The 20,138-nt window shown below is 37.6% G+C and overlaps 3 protein-coding genes across 4 annotated transcripts in view; 1 reads left to right on the top strand and 2 right to left on the bottom strand.

Annotated features, from left to right (window-relative positions):
* Nucleotides 1-1,256, bottom strand: part of LOC108738488 (ras-related protein Rab-23) — a 52,944-nt gene extending 51,688 nt beyond the window's left edge. Inside the window, exon 1 of one of the 2 annotated variants that reach the window (XM_025977605.1) lies at nt 1,171-1,256. The gene's annotated coding sequence lies outside the window, so the exon portion shown is untranslated. The remainder of the gene's footprint in view (nt 1-1,170) is intronic. The other variant, XM_018471930.2, reaches the window with a different exon arrangement.
* On the bottom strand, nt 868-6,719 carry LOC112905375. The gene is made up of 3 exons (XM_025977630.1): nt 4,955-6,719; nt 4,572-4,919; nt 868-4,500 (listed from the first exon to the last, which is right to left on the bottom strand). The coding sequence occupies exons 1-3, from the start codon at nt 6,717-6,719 to the stop codon at nt 1,310-1,312; spliced, it is 5,304 nt and encodes a 1,767-aa protein (XP_025833415.1). The 3' UTR covers nt 868-1,309.
* A 7,415-nt stretch (nt 6,720-14,134) lies between these two features.
* LOC108738478 (ephrin-A4-like) lies at nt 14,135-19,123 on the top strand. The gene is made up of 2 exons (XM_018471909.2): nt 14,135-14,391; nt 16,067-19,123. Exon 2 carries the CDS (start codon nt 16,203-16,205, stop codon nt 17,064-17,066), a length of 864 nt encoding a protein of 287 aa, XP_018327411.1. The 5' UTR covers nt 14,135-14,391; nt 16,067-16,202; the 3' UTR covers nt 17,067-19,123.
* The last annotated feature ends 1,015 nt before the right edge of the window (nt 19,124-20,138 follow it).

Raw genomic sequence — 20,138 nt, forward strand, 5'->3', positions numbered from 1 at the left:
TTCCTCGGCGCCGCACACGTAGTTATATAACTCCATTTGTGGATATTTTGATATATAAAATTAATTTTCTTCTTTTATTGTAACTTATTCTCTTGTCAATCAATATTGTGTGAATTGTATAATGGAAGAATTTAAGTCATCATCGTTTAACGAATAAGCTATAACGATAAGTAGATGTTTCTTCTTCATTTCACCTTTACTTCTGGAAATTAGCAAAGCCTTCACTGTTTTCATTCTTCATTCATTTTCTTGTGACTATTAAATCCTATGATACTTCCAATTGACATTGTTATAAACAACAAAGGCAAATCATACAACAGTTTTTTTAGTGGCTATTAACAAAGGAGAAATAATCTTTCAATTAAACTACATACCGGTTTGAACCAAATTTCAACATAACTTAAATTTCTTCACTTTAATTGCCTGATTAAATTATCAAAGTTTCTTCAATCGACAAAAATTTTCAAGTTGAATTTTTCTTTAACAAAATATAACCAGTATATAAGTATCTGGTACAAATGCCGCACATATTTGACTAGCTTGTCTTAATTTGCATTCGTATAATTTTACTCACAATCATGTTCTAAGTATGTTTCAATGCAGCAGAGCCATTTCTATTATTTACTCATAGAAAATAACTGTTCCTCATACCTTTGTAATGAATATTTACAAATCTCTATCGAGAGACACAAATTCGGGTACTGTTAAAAAAAAAACAAGATAACCAGTAACAACAGAAATAAAAATTGGTCTGAGCACATTTTGGTCGGTGCTAATACGACTAACTTCCCATTAGATAATACAGTTATTGTAAAGTACATTCGTTTCTAAAGTTTGAAAAAAACGCGGCACAATAATAAATAACANTTTACAGGAGTATTATAATTGAACGAGGAACGTTCTTCCAAATATTTATTTGTCTCGTAGCATTTTGACATACCTCCCAAACATCCTTAAAATAACCCATTAGAAGAAAATATGTAGATTTTAGTACTGTGTGGACAAACAAAATGCATTATAGACTAATAAGGTTATGGATACATTACAGTATTAGTTAAGGGTAGCACGTGCAAGTATTATATTTGGATTGTTATTTTAACCGCGTTAGGTATTAGCGTACTTCAAAACCTATTTTAACATTCAAAATAGACATTCATTCAAGTGACTCACCGATAGACGCAAATAACAACCGACGAAAGCTAAAAAATAACGAATAACATTCTCTACAAATTAAACAGTTCTCGCGTAAAACTTTCATAACAAAACTGTCCGAAAAATAATTGTCTTTAAAAATAATAATTATCACAAATCAAGCGACCATCCGGTGATTGAATTGCGACATCCTGCGGATCTGTTTCCTTAAATCCTGACGAGCTTTCTGTCTTTCCGGAAACAGATTTTCCGAAAGCGAGCCTCTTCTGGGGATCAAGTCGACATTGATATCATCATTCTTGCCCAATTTAAAAGACGAAAACATGTGTGCTGGTTTGAAATTTACCACGCCATCTTCATCGACCAATACGTAGGGCACCCTTCCAGCTTGCACTTCTCTGGTATCGTGTTTAGGTACAACCACCTGGGCCCCATTTTTAGAAACGAGCACAGGTTTGTACAGGACGCCCCTCTGAATCAAGAAATCCTCCAGGGCAAGTCGATTAGAGTCGTCGAGCAGTCTGGACGATATTTCTTTCGAACTTCTCAATGGAATTCTGTTGTACGTCAGACTTGCGCTTTCTTTTATGAGTTGGATCACTCGGGGGTTACTTTTTCCGAACGAGGGGTTCCTGTGTATCTCGCGTAGGGCTGCCCGAAGTCCGTAATCGTTTTCGGCGAGTTTGCGTATGATAAGAAGTCTTTTAAATGCGTTCACGTAGGCGGATTCCTTGATTGGAACGGTTCCATTTGACGTATTCGAAAGTGTGTCAGCTATCTCGTCAAGATTAAGTATCCTGGCGAATCCTTCCGTTTCTTTTACTAACAGGGCTATTTCTTCGCTGTTGCGGCTCGTGAGGATTTGTTGTAGCTGTTTTTCGTAAAATTCTTGCACCGCAACTAGAAGAGCGTCTCGGGTCACGTCGTAAGCCCACTGTTCCGTTTTTACCAGGTTCATTTTTTGTTTTATGAGTTCTACGATTTTCTTTAGTAACGGTTTGTTATTGAAGGCGATCTTCTTGAAAGCGGATTTTAATAACGAATCGCCCTCGGTCTGCAGGACTTCGGCGATCTTTTCGATTACGTAAGCGTCGTTTTCCGTTGACTCGCTCACTGCCGATTTCAACATCTTGATCTTGTTCTCCTGCACTTTGTGCGCCAGTTCCTTTAGAAGTAGATCGTTCACCTTGTTCCGTTCGACGGCCGTTCCCATAAATTCGCACAGATCGCTGACGAGGTTATTTTTGTCTTTGAGTGATATTATTAGTACAGCGCCGATAGCTTTCAACACGGACACGTCGTCTTTCGGCCGCGATTTGAGAGCGTTGTTCGCCGCGACCATTGCCGTTTTCAGAGCTATTTTAAGTTTCTCGTTGCACCGGCGATACCGTTCGTCGAACGTTTCCAAAAAGCCGTCCACGATGTTCGAACTGTCGACGTTACTCAACTTTATGTTGGCTTTATCGGGAAATATGATAAGCTTGTGCATCATTGTGAGGAGAATGTCCTGGACGATGCCGACCTTGTCTGGATTGCCGGTGATCATTCTTGCTATTTGAGCTGCATCTTCGGACGTGGCTAGACACACGGGATTGTTTTGCCTGATCGATGCGAGCTCTTGGAGTTCTTGTAGTTTTGCTTGTAACTCAGACTTTTTGATTTCTAGACTGGAGATGATTTTCTCGATTTGATCGTCCATGGTCCTTATGAGAAGACGTTCGAGTTCGGAATATTTTTCGTATTCGTTAAAAAGCGACAAATGACCGTCTTCTTCCGGTTCAGTCTCTTCTTCTTCTTCTACAGGTGGTGGTATTTCAATGTAATCAAATAATTCAGGACAGTAATTATCCTCGTAAATGACGCCAGGGTCTATTTCAATTTTAGGTGCAACTGCAACAGTTTTCTTTTTCTTAACAATTCTTTTGCGTTTCTTTGGCGGTTGCTGAGGAACTTCCGTAGTTTCGACTTCAATTTTCTTGTCTTCTTCTTTAGCCTCCTGGCACACTTTTTCGATTTTCTTCTTCCTGTTGCGTTTTTTTTTCTCTTGAGGTACTTTAATTGGTGTGTATTTTGTCCGTTCCTCTTTTGTCACAGTAAACGATAGATTTCCCTCTTCGGTTATTGTTGCTTCCGTTGGTACAAACATGGGGTTCCTCGTGTCTTCCTCTCCGACGATGAGACCATTAATAAGCGTTGGTTTATTGTCCATAAGTACGGTAATACCGGGGGCATATTCAAGGCCAAATTCATTTTGTATCGTTTGTCCAGGCACAAAAACGTCACCGTCGTCTGTTTTTACCATTTGACCGGTGATGAAGCATTCCTTGCCGGACGTTAATGTTACTTTTACACCTGTAAGGGTGCGCTTTTCCGGATTAGGTGGATCGTCCACTTCGTATTCTTGTACGGAGGCGTTATGTAGGTTATTCACCAAATCTGGAATTTCGGACATCGTAGGAAGTTTGTTCATGATATCCTCGTTCTTGCTGATTAAAGTTTCTGCGTCTTTCGTTTTGTCAATGTCGTCGACTTCCATCGGAATGTATTGTTCGACAACTGGTTCGTTAATGAATTCTATTACCTTCTTGGCTTCTTTTTCGAACTGTTTCCAATCCAAATTCGCTTTACCAGCTTTAATCATGTCATCCCATTCTTTGGTACCTTCTCCACGTTGCTTATTTCTTCTTTCCATTAGTTTCTTCAGTTCTTTTTCCCATTCTTCCTCCTGTCTTTCTTTATCTTCAAAGTACTGGGCCAGACTCATAGTATATTTACCGTGATGGTGATTTTTTTCCTCCTCCTCGGTCGTGGCAGCTTCACCCTTCAATAGCGTCCCTTCATTCCCTTCGTAGGCCTTCACTTCGATAGGAACTTTTTCGTCTTTGAGTTTAAATAGAACCCTGTCGACACGTTGAGATATCAGCACGTCGACAATGTCGCCCCTTCGAAGAGCCATTTCGAAGGGCGCGGATAAAATGACGTTTACTTTTTTGTCTTCTACAGTATAAACATATTGTTCTGGCCCTTCGTCAGAGTTCAATACGGCACACAGAACTTTGTGATTTTCGTTATTTTCAGGATCCAGGGCTGGCTCTAAGTAAGTGTAATTTTTTACTCTTACGTGTTTCTTTTTGCCATAATCTTTAGCGGTTTCTGACCGTTTTCTATCACTTTTTAATAAAACAGGAATATAGTGTTGCCTTTTTGCTCCTAGCAGCCATTTGCCGGTGATCTTAAATGTTCTCAGCGCGTCTTTCGGGGTGACAGGTTTCAGTAAAGGCAAATAAAAATTCCGAGAGAAAATTTTACTGGCGGCTGTTATCCTACAGGTTTGTACAGGACGCCCCTCTGAATCAAGAAATCCTCCAGGGCAAGTCGATTAGAGTCCTCAAGCAGTCTGGACGATATTTCTTTCGAACTTCTCAATGGAATTCTGTTGTACGTCAGACTTGCGCTTTCTTTTATGAGTTGGATCACTCGGGGGTTACTTTTTCCGAACGAGGGGTTCCTGTGTATCTCGCGTAGGGCTGCCCGAAGTCCGTAATCGTTTTCGGCGAGTTTGCGTATGATAAGAAGTCTTTTAAATGCGTTCACGTAGGCGGATTCCTTGATTGGAACGGTTCCATTTGACGTATTCGAAAGTGTGTCAGCTATCTCGTCAAGATTAAGTATCCTGGCGAATCCTTCCGTTTCTTTTACTAACAGGGCTATTTCTTCGCTGTTGCGNTTTTCGTGGCGTTCCTTGCCGCCTCCAGGATCTTCTTGGTCTGCTCGTCTTCGAGAAACGTTCCCTTGTGGATACTCTCCTCGTACTCTTCCAGTTTTTGACTCTTTTTGACCGGCTCAAACGGTTTATAGGGCGGTGGAGCTTCGAATTTCATGTTCTTCATTTTCAGTCTGATCTGAAGCCGCAGTTTGTCGATATTCTTCTCCTCTTGCAATTGTCGTTCCATTTCTTTCGCTTTCAGTTTTTTTCGTTCGTCTTCTTTTCTTTTGGCTTCGAGTTCCTCTTTCTTCATGCGCTGTTCTTCGGCTACCTTTAATACCTCCCCCAGGGATTGTCTTTGAACGCGGTGGTCCATCCGCGCAGGGGATGGTGGTCGGGCGACAACGGGCGGTGGTGCTTTTTTCTTAACGCGTTCTTTAATGAGCGGTTGAGTATTTTCTTCGAAATTTCTTCGTTTAATAACAATCGGTTCGTCCGCCTTTTTCGGTTTTGGCTTTACCTCCCTTTCCGGAGACGATTCGGATGAAGAATCGGAAGAAGATGGAAGACGTCTCCTGACAATCCCTCTGTCTTCTTCCGTTGCTTCGAATTGTAACTGACCTTCTTCTGTTATCGTGGATTCTCCCGGAAGGAACATGGGTGGTGTTGTTTCTTCGCCCATTACCAAACCAGGTATTAAGGTGGGTTCGTTATCAACATTAACTGTGACGCCGGGCGTGTATTCGGATGTGCCGTCTTCTTTTGTTATTGTCTGACCCGGTACGAATACTTCTTCTTCTTCATGGGTTACGTTCTGTCCAGCCACGAAACACTGCTTGCCATCGGCCAGCTGTAAACGAACCCCCGACACGTTCGCTACTTCGCACATTTCACCACTTTCGAGGTTCTTGATCACTTCGGGAACTTCTTTCATCAGCGGCAACTGCAGGATGACTTCTTCGCCGGCGGCTTTGAGTTTCTCGTTGACATGTCTGGTTTTTTCCATATCGTCGACCTCCATGGGAATGTTCTCCTCTTCCACGATTTCGTCCTTTTCGTCCACAATCTGTCTGGTTTCTTCCTCGAATTTATCCCAGTCCATGTCTTCCACGCAGCCCTGAAGCATGCTCTTCCAATCGGATTTATCTTCGCCTTTAGTTTTCTTCTTGCGTTTATTGGCCAATCGCATCATTTCGAGTTCCCATTCTTCGACTCCTTGTTCTTTAGCTTCGAATATTTGAGCGAGCTGAAACGTGTCTCGGCCGTGATGGTGATCGACTTCGACGGTCTCCTTGGTCCATCCCGAGCCTCTGTAAAGTTTGGCGTTGCCTTCGTAACTTGCCACTGGAACGGTCACTCTGTATCCATTTTTCAATTTGCACACAATCTTATCGCTCCTGAGGGCCATAATTACATCCGTTATGTCTCTATCCCTGATAGCTCTCTCCATTTGAAAAGGGATTACCAGCACGCACCCTTTGTCCAGTACTTCGTAAACGTACATTTGGCCTTTCCCTTTGCCTTTTCTTGCCATCATGTTCTTTAGCATGGAGTGATTTTCCATGTCGTCGTCCAGGAAGGGCGTCACGTATTTGAATTTGTCGCTCATTCGTACTCTCTTCTTTATCACCGGCTGGCCTTTTATTCGCCGAGATCTGTCCCTTATTCGTTCTTCGTGGGACTCGAGTACGGGGATGTAATGTTCTATGCGATTTCCCAACACATTTTGTCCGGTAATAATTTTCCGTCGGAGGGCATCCTTGGGCGAGAGGGGTTTCAACAGAGGAAGATAGTAGTTCCTCTGGAACAGTTTGCTCGAAGCGGTGATTTTGCAGAGGGAAATCTTCACGTTGACCGGCATGTCGACTTGTTGTTAATAATGATCGATCTCAATGTTAAGGTTGAAAAATCCCGCGGTCGATGACTAATTATTATCTTGTTATAAATTTAAAAAAGTGATACTATTTGTTTGTCTAACGTGGGGGGTATCGAAACAATTGTAGAACGCCTACTCTACACTACGGGGACCGAAATAATAAACGATCTAAAGCTAAAGGAACGGTAACAATTTAATTTGATCGGACTCTAACGGACACACAGATACAACAATGATACGTACTTGCGGGTGAAGTTCGAATGACGCGTTTTGAATTGTTGGCGCGTTGGATGGGTGCCCGATTAACGGACCGATTTCCAAATGAGGTGCCGAATACCGAGCCCTACCGAATCGAATGTGTATCGATAGTTGTACGGTTCCAACCAATTTATCTTTTCTTGATCGGGAGGATTGTTCTTCGTCAAGTACTTTTTATAATCGACATCAAAAAATTTACCCTTCTTTATCTGCTTTTCTATCTCTTTCAGCTTGGCACTTTTTTCGACCGGTTCCAGCGGCTGATATTTCACCGGCGGGAACTTGTTGACGAGCTCCTTGGCCTTCTGCTTTATTTCACGCTTGCGTTTATCGATGGCGTACTCTTCTTTCGACGTCTTCTCGGTTATTTTCTCGACTCGTTCCTTTTCTTGCAGCAAACAGTCCTTCTCGAAGGTGGGCGAAGTCAAGTCGAACAGCACGGGCTCGTCCGGGTTGAAACGGTTACGGACGGGCTTTTTGAGTTCTTCTTCCGGTATTTCGAACTTGACTTCTAACTGGGGCTTCTTACGAACTTTTTCCTTCTTCTTCGGCATCTGGGATTCCTGCGGAGGATACAGACGTTTAGGTCTTTCGTACACTAATTCCTTTTTCGGTTTAGGTGGAGGTGGCGGAGGTACGTCCTCCTCTTCCTCGGACCCTTCTTCGTCTTCTGACTCAACCGACGGCTCCTTCTTAATGTCGTCTTCTGTTGCTTCGAACTGCAACTGGCCTTCCTCTGTGATTGCCGATTCGCCTGGCAAGAACATCGGTTTATTTGGATCATCTCCCATTACCAGGCCGGGCAGGAGAGTTGGCTCGTCGTCCATAAATACCGTAAATCCAGGGGTGTATTCGGTGCCACCTCCTTCTTTTTCTATCGTCTGACCGGGTACAAACGTTTCACCTTCATCTGACTTTACCATTTGACCGGCAATGAAGCATTCTTTGCCGGACGAGGGCAACGTCACGTTCATGCCCGACACCTGGGCCAACTCCGTCAGTTCACCTTCGTGGATTATTTTTATGACTTCCGGGATTTCTCGCATGATTGGTAATTTTTTCAGAATTTCCTCTCCTCCGGCTTTCAGCTTTTCGTTTACCATTTTCGTTTTTTCAAACTCGTCCACCACCATGGGTATCGGCTCGTCGTCAACGGGTTCGTCGATTTCTTCCACGATTTGTTTGGTGTCTTCCTCGAATTTATCCCAATCCATATTTTCCACGCAATCTTGCATCATCGCCTTCCAGTCCATCGTGTCTTCTCCTTTGACTTTCTTCTTTCTCTTGTTAGCAATTCTCATCATTTCTAGTTCCCATTCTTCTATTCCTGCCTCTTTTGCCTCGAATAATTTTGCCATTATAAAGGTGTCCTTACCGTGATGATGAAATTCTTCCACGTCCGCCGTCGTCCATCCTTCGCCTCTGTACATCGGACTTCTGCCTTCGTACGCTGTTAACGGAAGAGTAACAATTATTCCAGATTTTAACCTTACGATTATTTTGTCGCTCCTTTGGGCTACCATCACGTCTATAATATCTCTATCCCTGATGGCTCGTTCCCACTGATGGTTGAAAACGATAGAAACGTCTTTATCTGGAACATAGTACGAATAACATTGACCTCTCCCTTTCGACTTCCTCGCCAGTAGATTCTGCAGGAGCGCGTGATTTTCCATCATGTCATCGAAAAAGGGGGTGAAATACTTGCGATCTTCCTTCATCCTGATCCTCTTCTTGATAATAGGTCTCCCCTTGACCCGGTTTCTTCTTCTAGCCTGTCTGCTCAGATATTCCTCTAAGACAGGGATGTAGTGTTCTATTCGCTGACCCATGACATTCTTGCCGGTAATTATGTGTCTTCGGAGAGCATCCTTGGGGGATAACGGCTTCAGCAAGGGCAAATAGAAGTTCCTTTGGAAGAGTTTGCTCGCCCTCGTAATCTTGCATAGCTGGAGCATAACGTTGAACACCATCTTGACAGATCAATTAGTATTCGATCGATTCGAAAATGATAACAAAGAACAAAGTTTCGTAATGGAAATTAATTAAAATAAGTTCGTCACTAATTGTGGAAATTGTCCAAGGTCACAAACGCAATAGACCTCTCGCAAATACCACTGCGAATTCGAAAAAATTTACAAAAGCATCAAAGCAAAACCAAGTTCGTGTCACGAAAAAGATGAATGACGATGATAAGGTCACGACTTGTTCGATCGGAAAAGTTTCGGATTGCACTAGTGGCCTAGATGTATAATCCGGTAGGGCAAAGTAGGGGCTCGTATTGTATTTATAATACCGTCATTTCTGATTCTCCCCTTGAACGATACATGTCGTATGATCGTGCCCTGTTAACACAGGCTTGGGGTAAATTTAGACTGACTGACTGACTGAGCAATAAGCATCAGGAACGCAATCTATGGCATGCGAATCTGTTTACGGTTTGTTTCCTTGAAATTTCAAGTGTGGAGGTCGTGGGGCTGAGGCTCGTGTACAATTGATGTATTGTACCCTGCACCATTGTCAGTCACTGCTAAATATAATGGTCCTCAATGCGCCAGGTACAATGCCAAACTACAAACGAACTTTCATACAGTTTTGATGCGGTCTGCCCTTCTTAAAGTTACTTCATTATTTATTATAGACAGAATATTAACGCGCAAAAAAGGTAGTAACATCGTTGGACGAATATATACCCATTTGTCAATGTGGTGCATGTGATGATGGTACATTTTTAATATCTGTATATTGTATATTATACAGGGTAGTCTATTAAGCACGTCTTGCGCTCTAGCGGTCTTACCGTTGAAATTGGAAGAAAATGTTTCCAATAAAACACGTCTCTGGTCAAATCATCCACCTGTAGAAATTAATTGCAGAGATGGCGGACTTCCGGATATACCGGAAGTATACATCAGCTCTCTTATTTTAAATGGAATACCCTGTATATTATTACATTTTGAATTAAGCATCGATTTTAATATCCTGTTTGTTAAGCATAGTTTTTGCCTGTGCGGTATCTTTTTGGAGTTATTTAGTATTACTGGAAAATTTTGAAAATTAAATTGAAATTTAAGTAATTTTATCAATAATTCGAATAAACATGACAGAATTTGTTTTCGGTTATGGACCCATGCCGCCTATGATCTATCCGTTTTCTCTGCACATAACAGAATAATTAACAAATCGCAATTATTTTGGAAACCGTCAAGCGTAGACCCCAATATTTAATTTTACATCCGACGATGTCAAAATGAACATAGCTTCCCATTTGAAAAAAATGAGTTATTAATGTTTGAAACATTTAAACTTTGAACATTACTAGTGTAATGATTTAATATGCCTTGAAAGAAAATTTTAGATCGAAAGCCAATTGAGTTTCATGCTCTTTTCAAGAGCGATAGCCACTTCTTTTTATCGAGTATAATTGCCGAGATACTAAAATTTTTGTAAGGTACTACAAACGTCAAATTTTCTAGTAATAGAAGTATGTTCTTCCAATTTCAACGGCAAAACCGCCAGAGAACAAGGCGTACTTAATGGACTACCCTGTATTTTTTTCCTGTAATTCTCCTCCTTAATTTAAAGTTAAGCATAAAGCATGATTATATCTTTACTCTACCGATTTTCTTTCCTATTAATGCAGCCAAAGAAATTTTAACTTTTTAAAATATTACCAGAACGGAACTCGCAACTCCATTTGATTTTCTTGTATTAATATCATATGAAATATGCATTAATGGGACGAATCTGTAACCTAGTAAATACATTTCGTAGATGTTGCTGTTGTCACCTCTAGTAGCTTAGTGGGCAGGGCATTGGTACGTAAAGCCAAAGGTTCCGGCGAAGTTCTGACAACAGCAACAACTTTGCCTGATATATTAAAGGTAATTTAGAGTGGATAAAAGTTAAATTCATTTTCACATTAATACTGTGATTATTTTGGTGAAGGCGCTGGGACAACATTTTAACAGATTTGTAGTAATAGTTAACAGACAAAATGAAAATAATTTTGCGTCTACTAGATACAGGGCCGTAGTCAAACTGTGTTATCAAAAAGAATTCGGGGCAGGTTGAAAGGCGCATTTCTCTATAATTTCTGTATTTGTGTGTTTCAAAATATCTTCGTTACTTTTGTTTGTACTAGAGTCACATATCTGCAATGCCCAATTAATACTGCCAAGACAATCGTACGTTTTCGTAGTAAAATTATAGTTGACACAAGGTTACTAATCAATGCCTATCTTGTTTGACCACGCATTCTTAATAAATTTATTATAATTATTGTTATACTATTTTATTATACATTTCAGTCACACATATCGAATATGCGATACATAACTGGTTGATTTGTTCTGTTGATGCAAAAATTTATTAATTTTTTTCTATAATAGGTATATTCTCGTAGGGTATTATCTTTTCGTTGGTTTTTCAAAATAAAGCGGCCATCAGGAGTATATTGAACACCTTCGAGTTATTTTTTTGTACATTTTTTCTAAGGAAAGTAAACCGAAAATATTCTGTATAATATTAACTGAAAGCCATCAACTTCCCCCTTATATGATAGGGGAGGGAGGACAGACACTGCAGACGATTTTGAAGTTTATAGATGCCGGACTTTAAAATAAAACCTAATAGTAAAAAGGAGTAGAGGTAGACATAGATTAGATTACTGCTACCGAATTTCTTTTTTCTGAAAAAATGGTTTAACCGATTAAGATAAGTTACAAATCGATTAAATTATCAATTTTAAATTTTTAATAATTATTTTGAATTTTTTAAAAATTTCCGCGAATTTTGAGGCCTTTTATGAAAAAAGTCGTCAATACTTTTTTTTGCAAAATGGCATTGTGATAAAACTTTTATTGAAACTTTTTTCCATATTTTTCATATTTCGCGAGATAATCGAATTTACAACTGTTTTTGAGGATTTTCTCCCCCCTATGCCGGGCAAATAATTTTCATTTACATGTTCGTGTTCCTCAAGAAATTTCCGATAAAACGACCCATCATTTTCTCCATTATAAAATACTCTTCAGCCATTTCTCTCATTTGACTGGACTAATATAACAAAGTAAAAGGTAGTGGCTGCTTAATAAATCACCCTAATCTGAGTAAGATTGGTTGCCTATCTCAATATTTCTGGGTCAATGAGTTCCATTAAAAAATCAAAATATTTATGTTTGTTTAAATCGGGCTTCGTACTTTTGTTAAGAACACCCTAAACTATAATTTGCCCGAAGCGCAGGTTCAAACTCACTACTATGTGACTGGAATTTATTTAATAAGTTTCAAAGTTTATTGTTTTAAAATAAAACAAAAACTGGAAGTACATTCAAAAATAGCGCTTCGTACTTGTGTAGATAATAATAAGAGCTTTGATTTGAGACTTCGACCACTCTTCTAACTTGTATACATCAAGAGTAATCCATTTAATAAGATTTAAAAAATCCTATTTGTCTAGAAACGACTGATATGGGGCCTTAAAGGAATAAACTTAATTATTTTATTAGGAGGTTTAGGAGTTAGGGTAGGTTATAACCCATAATTTTCTAGTAAAATGATTTTAATAGACACATCAATAATTATTATTATGAATGAATGAACGATAAATTAGACTGACAATGAGTCACATCATTTCAATTCATAAGAATATTATAAATTTGCGCCTTATTCAAGCATCACGTCCTGTCACATGACAATAGTTGAGGACAATAAAGTTGTCTAAATTTAATGTACGTCCTTAACATTTAAAAATTGCATTCCGCTTAATTCAAGCTGACACGATTAACTTTTTCGAATTGATGGTAAGCAGCCAACCAATAAAACTATCAGCGATGACCTCGAAAAATTTTAAAACAAACAATTAAGGCATGACCGGACTTACTGATCTTTTTATACAATCAATTTTTGATGGCTCATTTTCTTTACTATTACAAAAGCCTTACAGTTATTTAAATAAAGTCACGAAAACGTTTTTATTTTAGCTTATTATTCGTTTTACGTTAATATTACCTAAAATTATACTCCGAATTGACAAGGACCCTGTCCTATAAGACCAAAAGTTTGGAAGGGTGAAATAGGCTAGTTGACTAAATTTTGAAAATTGTCTAGATGATGGCCGCCATCCCAGGTGAGGATGGGTGGGATCGAAAGAGAAGGTGTCCCCGACCACTGTACCATAAAAAGTTCGTGGCGGTCTCACCCCCATAAAAAGTTATGGGGTGGGGGTAGGGGTGATCGAAAGAGGGTAGAGGGAATCGAAAGAGGGAGAGAGATAAAAAGTTATGGGGGTTGAAAGTTGATTATTTTGACAATTTTCATACATTATAATTCAAATAAAATTCAATAAAAAAAATATTTTCAAGTGGGTGGAGGTTGGGGATGAAAAGAGGGTGGTCACTTGAACAAAACCCGATAACCTAACCTAACCTACCCTATTGATAAAGATATTTAAATAATGTTTAAATAACTTTCTCAATATTTTTATGTATTTTTCATTAGTTTTACCTTTAGATATTGTTTAAGAATGACTATATAAATATTTACATGCCTAGAAATGTATAAAAATTAGTATATTTATTAACTTTGAACCCCTATCACTTTTTAAGGGGATGGGACCGCCACGAACTTTTTATGGTACAGTGGTGGGGGAGACCTCCTCTTTCGATCCCCCCAACCCCACCCCCTTCAGGGGTGGTGGCCATCATCTAGACCTTTACCTTAATATCTCTTGTACACAACAAAGAAAACATTGTACCTACATAGATCATACATTTTATTTTTTTTTTATTCTAATATTTTCTTTGCTTAAAATTTAAATCGGAATAATATTTTTATACTCCTAAAATTTCTCATTTGTGTGTTGTTTAGAATCGCCCTGTATATATTTTGTATTCGTTTATTTCGTCTCGTCGACATGCTCGCGCCACCTATTGGTATCTTGCGTAAACTTTCACAAGAAGTTGAAGCAAAATAATTCCATAAACAACCTTGTACTTTAATTGAAAACAATTTTTTCTATCTATTAGATATTTTGAAACTATAAAGGATTATTTTGAATGTTTTGAATAAACACAATAAAATTCAAGTTGCTTGTACTGCTGTTTAGTTCGTGTCAATTTGCATAGATGTCCGAGCGTAATAATTTTCATTTCCTCAAGAATTCTGATTTATCAACCGAGCAAGGAAAGTAACAAAATGGCAATGGAATGTAGTGAGAAGAATGTAAAATTGTGATATGTTTTTAAACATTTTTTTGCCAAGTTTGAGTAAAATCAGACTGGAAGGTATATAGTTTCGTTAACAATGCGATGGGGAAACAGGTGAAATGTGTAAAGTGAGAAATAGAACGAGGAATCTTGCATAATTTACATTTTCAGAGCATCTGCATTAACAATAGGTAAGCTACCAGTCAACATGTCTATTATCTTTTTACGACTCGTCTTTGTTGAAAAATTAACGAAATGTGAATGCATATTAATGAAAAATTACGAAAAATTGATTTACGTTGCGATGTACTTTATTCAAAAAACATGCATAAGCACTGAGTGCCAGTTAAAAATATTTTTAATTACTGCAATTTTAAGACCAGTTAAGATGTCAATAATGTAATTGAACATAGTCCTCCTTTAACAGTTCTGTTTTAATAAATTTAAAATATTTATTCAATTGAATTGATATTCTGATAATATTTGGAGCAAATTAACTTTCCTAAAGAAATTACGTGTCTTTTGATATTTAGTTCTACTACCGAAATTCAAATAATAGTCGAAATACTCAAAAATTTTATTTATGTTAATAATTTTTGATAATCAATTTTTGTCGATTTGCGTATCTGTTTTTATTTAAATTTAGCATTCATATTAAGATTTCAATAATGATCCAAGTTAAATTATATTAAGTAGGTGCCTATTACATCTTTTATTGTATGAAATGCCAGTTACTTAAAAGAATGTTTTTAAAATGGATATAGTTTTTGTAAACAAAATGTAAAAAAGTCGTTCTGTAATAATAATTTTAACAGCAATGCTACTTCAGCATTCAAGGAAAGCTGCTAATGCTTGTCCATTTATAAATATGAGAAATTATGTTCCTAATGTGCATAGGTATTTTTCTTTCGATTCAATGTCGCTTTAGAAACATATCACCTTGTATAAAGCTCTTTTGTGTAAATAATAAAATAATATTAATTATTTATCATAACTAAACCCCATATGTATCATAAATATATTTGCTTTATTATGAAATAAAATAACCTGAAAGTAAAACGATTAAATTACATACGCGATTAGTATCAATCAAACTAATGTATTAAATAAAGAATCAAATGGAAATCAGCTGTTGTAGATACTGGCAGTGAAGTGATATTTTTTAAAGTGTGTAAAACAGGTAAAAAAATGTCATCTTTATCTATCAGTTATTACCTGTTTCTTTTATTATTAATCAGTTTTCCATAACTAGATCGTACTGTTATCTACATCGAAAATTAATTTTTGAATAGCATTTAATAAAAACTTTAAATATTAATGTGAAAATTCATTTTCAGTTTTTTACCCACTGTAAAAACCTCAGGTTAACGAGGGAAAATTTGTTGCTGTTGTCACACTTTTGGCATTACGAACCAATGCTCTGTTTATAGTGGGTAAAAAATTGAAAATGAATTTTCACATTAATATTTGATATTAACCACTATTAAATGTCAAAGTTTTTCATATATATAGTTAAAAACTTTAAGTTGTTTTTAAAGTACCTATCTCATATAGCTAGAAAATATTCAAAACTTATAAGCATGAAAAGCATATAGGTACAAATTAAAATCAGCATTGGAACCTTTGTAACCACAAGTTACTTTTCTTTCAGTTTATTATTATTTAATTTTTCCTTTATAACTTCTTCTGCAAAGCGTACCTAGTACTAATATTAACTGATTTTGTACATTTCCTTACAAAAACAGTCAGGCATTTCAAAAAGTCTAAAAACAGCTTATAATCGTATAATTTGAAATAATTTCTCATGTTATATATAAGTAAAAAAATAAAATAAAACGGGTGTTTTGTTTTTCTTTTCACTTTTAGGTGTCAACACCCGCTCCTAACCATGTGATGATGGGTATGGGGTTTTCATTTGTCTAGTGGTGCGTACGCTCATTAAAACAAAAGCACGCGATACGTGCAAAACAAAAAAAAATAATAAAAGGAAGCAAAAGGTGCAATGGTGTTGATCCGAGGGCGGAAAGCGTTCCTGTCGACGTTCGCGAGCGTCGTCTTGTGCCTGCTCGTTGGGGGCACGATAGGCGGCGCGACAGCCACCATGCCAACGGGCGCAAAGTTCTACACGATACACTGGAACTCGTCGAATCCTATATTTCGCATAGACAATACGGACAACGTAATAGATGTGAACAGAAACAATATAAAGTTCGAATATGATCAGGTGAATCTCATCTGCCCCGTGTATTCGCCCGGCACCCGCGAAGAAGACATGGAAAAGTATATCATCTACAACGTGTCGAAGGACGAGTACGAAACGTGCCGGATCACGAACCCCAATCCGCGCATCATAGCCGTCTGCGACAAGCCGTACAAGCTGATGTACTTCACGATCACGTTTCGTCCGTTTACCCCCCAACCGGGGGGCTTGGAGTTCCTGCCCGGTCACGACTACTACTTCATATCGACGTCAACAAGCGACGATCTGCATCGGCGGATCGGCGGTCGCTGCACCACACACAACATGAAGATCGTGTTCAAAGTGTGGGCACCACCGCCGGAAGAGAACGTACCCCCGTCGTCCGTCTCTTCATCGACCACGTCGTCCAGGTCGTCATGGTCTTCGTCGACGCCGTCTCGTACCACGCCGTCGCCTACCACCGTCTCCTCGTCGTCGTTGTCCACGTCCACGTTATCCTCATCCTCGGCCACGTCGACGAAAAAGTCCAAGACGTACAACAAGCATCCGAACGAGGTGGTCAAGAGCGAGGAGCTCACGCTCGGCGGCAGCTCGAACGGCGTCGTCGTTGCCGTGAATGCACCAGGAGTCGGACTCCTCTTCCTTGCCGTTGTCATTTTCCGATGAAGTGCGTGAATTGGGACGCGTTTTGTCCAGTGATGTAAATGTTATTAAGTATATATTTCGGACATGGGTCACTCACCGTCGTTTGTTGAAGGGGACGAAAAGGATGTTAACGCCGTAATAATTATTAATAACGATACCTAATGATAACGATTATTATAAATATTAGATGATAACGTGTAATAACTGTTTCTAATTGTAAAGACTGATACGTGGTAATTCCTTTCTCTCTATCTCTCTCTCTCACTCTCTGTCTTGCTCTCTTTTCTTCGATGGTATATAAGATGATAGAGTTATTAGGCGTAAGTTTCAGTCGGTCAACGGGCAACAATGTAAGTTGTTTAGTAAGAAAAAAGATATAACTAAATTCCACACTGTTCAGTAGTTAGATTGTCATCCGCACGCAGTGTCGTCCTCGTCACCGTTTTCTGAGCATCCCACGGGAAGTCCCCTCGTTTCAAGTGCGCCCGCACCGTTCTCTTCGGCTCGGCCATCTCCAGAACGGATGCTCTGGATAAGGCATCCATTTAATAGTCGTACACGTTGTGACTTCGATTCAGTTATCGTACTTGTTGTTGTATTTGTAGAAATAGCGGAATATGTGGTACATACATACATATAAAAGATAATGGTTGGACGAAAACATTAATTTTATTTAAAAAAAGTTGACCTTTTTTTCTTTATGTCTTTTTTTATAAGGTTTGATTCATTGCAAACTAATTTGAGATGTTCCTACAAATCTTATGTTCTTAACGAAAAAGATTTCTGGGTCTGGTTTTCCAAACATTTTTTTAAACAGATCGCTTCTGGGAAGTTTTATTTTTTAATAGTATAAGGTTTTTAAGCATATGAAAGCTTTTAACTGTTTTATTTATTTTTTTCCTATCTTACACTTATGGTTTCATTCCAACCATTGCGTATTGTCGAAATTCCAATAAAAAAAGACCGAGGAAGGATGTAGAGGGATGGGTTCTAAAGTATACTGTGATATATTTTTTTACGATTGTAAGGTGAATTCGAATATGTCTTTTTTTTTTGCAATATCGGTGTAATTTTACAAATAGAGCTTTATTTTTATTACACAATACGTGATAACTTGAATCGAAGCCACGACGAGACAACGCCGATGTATGTTTTTTTTTGTACAGATTAGTATTAATTGAATAATTTTAGGAGCTATTTTTTTTTTATTAATGCCAATAACTTCATATTTTTTTTATTACGTTCCTGACTGTCTCCTTTTCATTCCTTGCTCATAGCAAACATCACACAAAACACACCCCTGTAGATTAATTTTATGTACTTACGAAGTTACTCCGTCGTTTTGTGGTTGTATCTAACAAGAACAAGAAAAGATAAACAACTGATTAATTTATTTATACACACTTACTATTATTTTACACTAACTCTGATGGAATACTCGACTTATACACTTTTCTTAACGTACTTATTTTACATTCGAATTTATTTATTATTAATTGTTTACGTAATTGTGGCCTTAGTACAATGTATTACTTTTTTTTTTATTGAAAATAGTACTTATCACTGCAACACAAGTTTTAAACTTGGCTCCGACTTCGTCCGCATATTACCGCGAAAAACTATTTCATTTCTAAATGTATCTAAATAAATCTAACGGGTTTTTTGGCCAGTTATCATAAGAACAGTTCTTTTATATATGTATCCTAGTAAATACAGTCCAATACAGTAACAAGCATACATACCGAGTACTTTTTTTTAAAGCGATTCAGTGTTGTCAGTATTGTCTTTTTGTTTCGAATATTATCGTTACTAAGTTATTTGTATCGTAGGGAGAAAAAAGTTATTACCTGTTGAGGATCACGCTGTAGATTTTTAAACTGTACAATTGTCTCTCGAAGAGGTGTTCATACGAGTAGGATAAACACAGACACTTAACCAGTTCAAGGCAGCTGACTCACCCCCTCAAAAAATTAATGAGTTAATGGCCTAAACCACCGATTTTTTTAGCGAGAGAACGATAATTTGTGATTCGTTAGCCAATGTAACCTTATAACTATGCAATTCACGCTGTTAAATATGTGCTATAATAACAGAAAAAAAAAATAATAAATTTTAATCAGTATTAACTAAGTATTTTAAAACAAAGTATTAAATTTAAATAAATGACACAGAGTAATTGAAATGATAAAAAGCTATTTAAATAATTTGCCATACCAATTACTACTACTTATTAGTTATGTAGGAAATATCTTAGCCAAGAAAAAGCCCGAATAAATGTATAAAGGAGATACCGAAAATGGTCATCTCTTTATCTAGTCACAATTGTACATATTTATTTTGTTTTTTTCGTGCGTTTATTTGTGAATTGCATTCTTAGTTGCATTGGTCGTTATTTTTAATTGTATCATTATATGCCATGACAATTTTCAATCCAATCGTAAGTTCTCTCGCGTTCGTATCACCCATCCCCGTCCTCTTGAATCTATCCAGTCGTCATTCGATTTTCCTTTTTTAATTTATTTCAATTGAATGTTACATGTAGATAATAATAATGTATGTCACTGCAACAAAAAATCTGTCGTAGAGTTTAATTTTTAAGGAACATTTTTAGGAGACAAGTAAACAAAAAGTGCATTGTAATAATTGTATTATTTATTAGCTTTTTTCATACATACATTATCAAATACTCTAGGTATTACTTGAAACGAAAATAGAATACCTATTATATTGAATATGTACAGTTTTCTTCCTCAATAAACATTTGCACATAAGCAATTTCCCATTTTTCGATCAATAATCATTAATTTAGTTACTTACGTAATTTTTATCACATTGTGTAAAGAGTAAGATTTTGTACTTTATAAAATTCGACAGTTTGTTTAAAAAAACAATTTCATTGGAGGTTTTGTATACTTAATAGCAACTTGGACGTAGTATGTATTTGTATATGTCGAAAGTGCATGTACCTTATCACATTAAAGGTCTAAAAGAGTGCAGAACGACTGGTCAAGCGTGCATTACCAAACCGCGCAGCATAAGAATATATTTTGATAAGTTGCAGGTGCAGATGTGCTTATATGAACACAAAATTTA

Source organism: Agrilus planipennis, unplaced genomic scaffold, assembly GCF_000699045.2.
Source record: "Agrilus planipennis isolate EAB-ADULT unplaced genomic scaffold, Apla_2.0 scaffold25, whole genome shotgun sequence".
Taxonomy (NCBI): Eukaryota; Metazoa; Arthropoda; class Insecta; order Coleoptera; family Buprestidae; genus Agrilus; species Agrilus planipennis.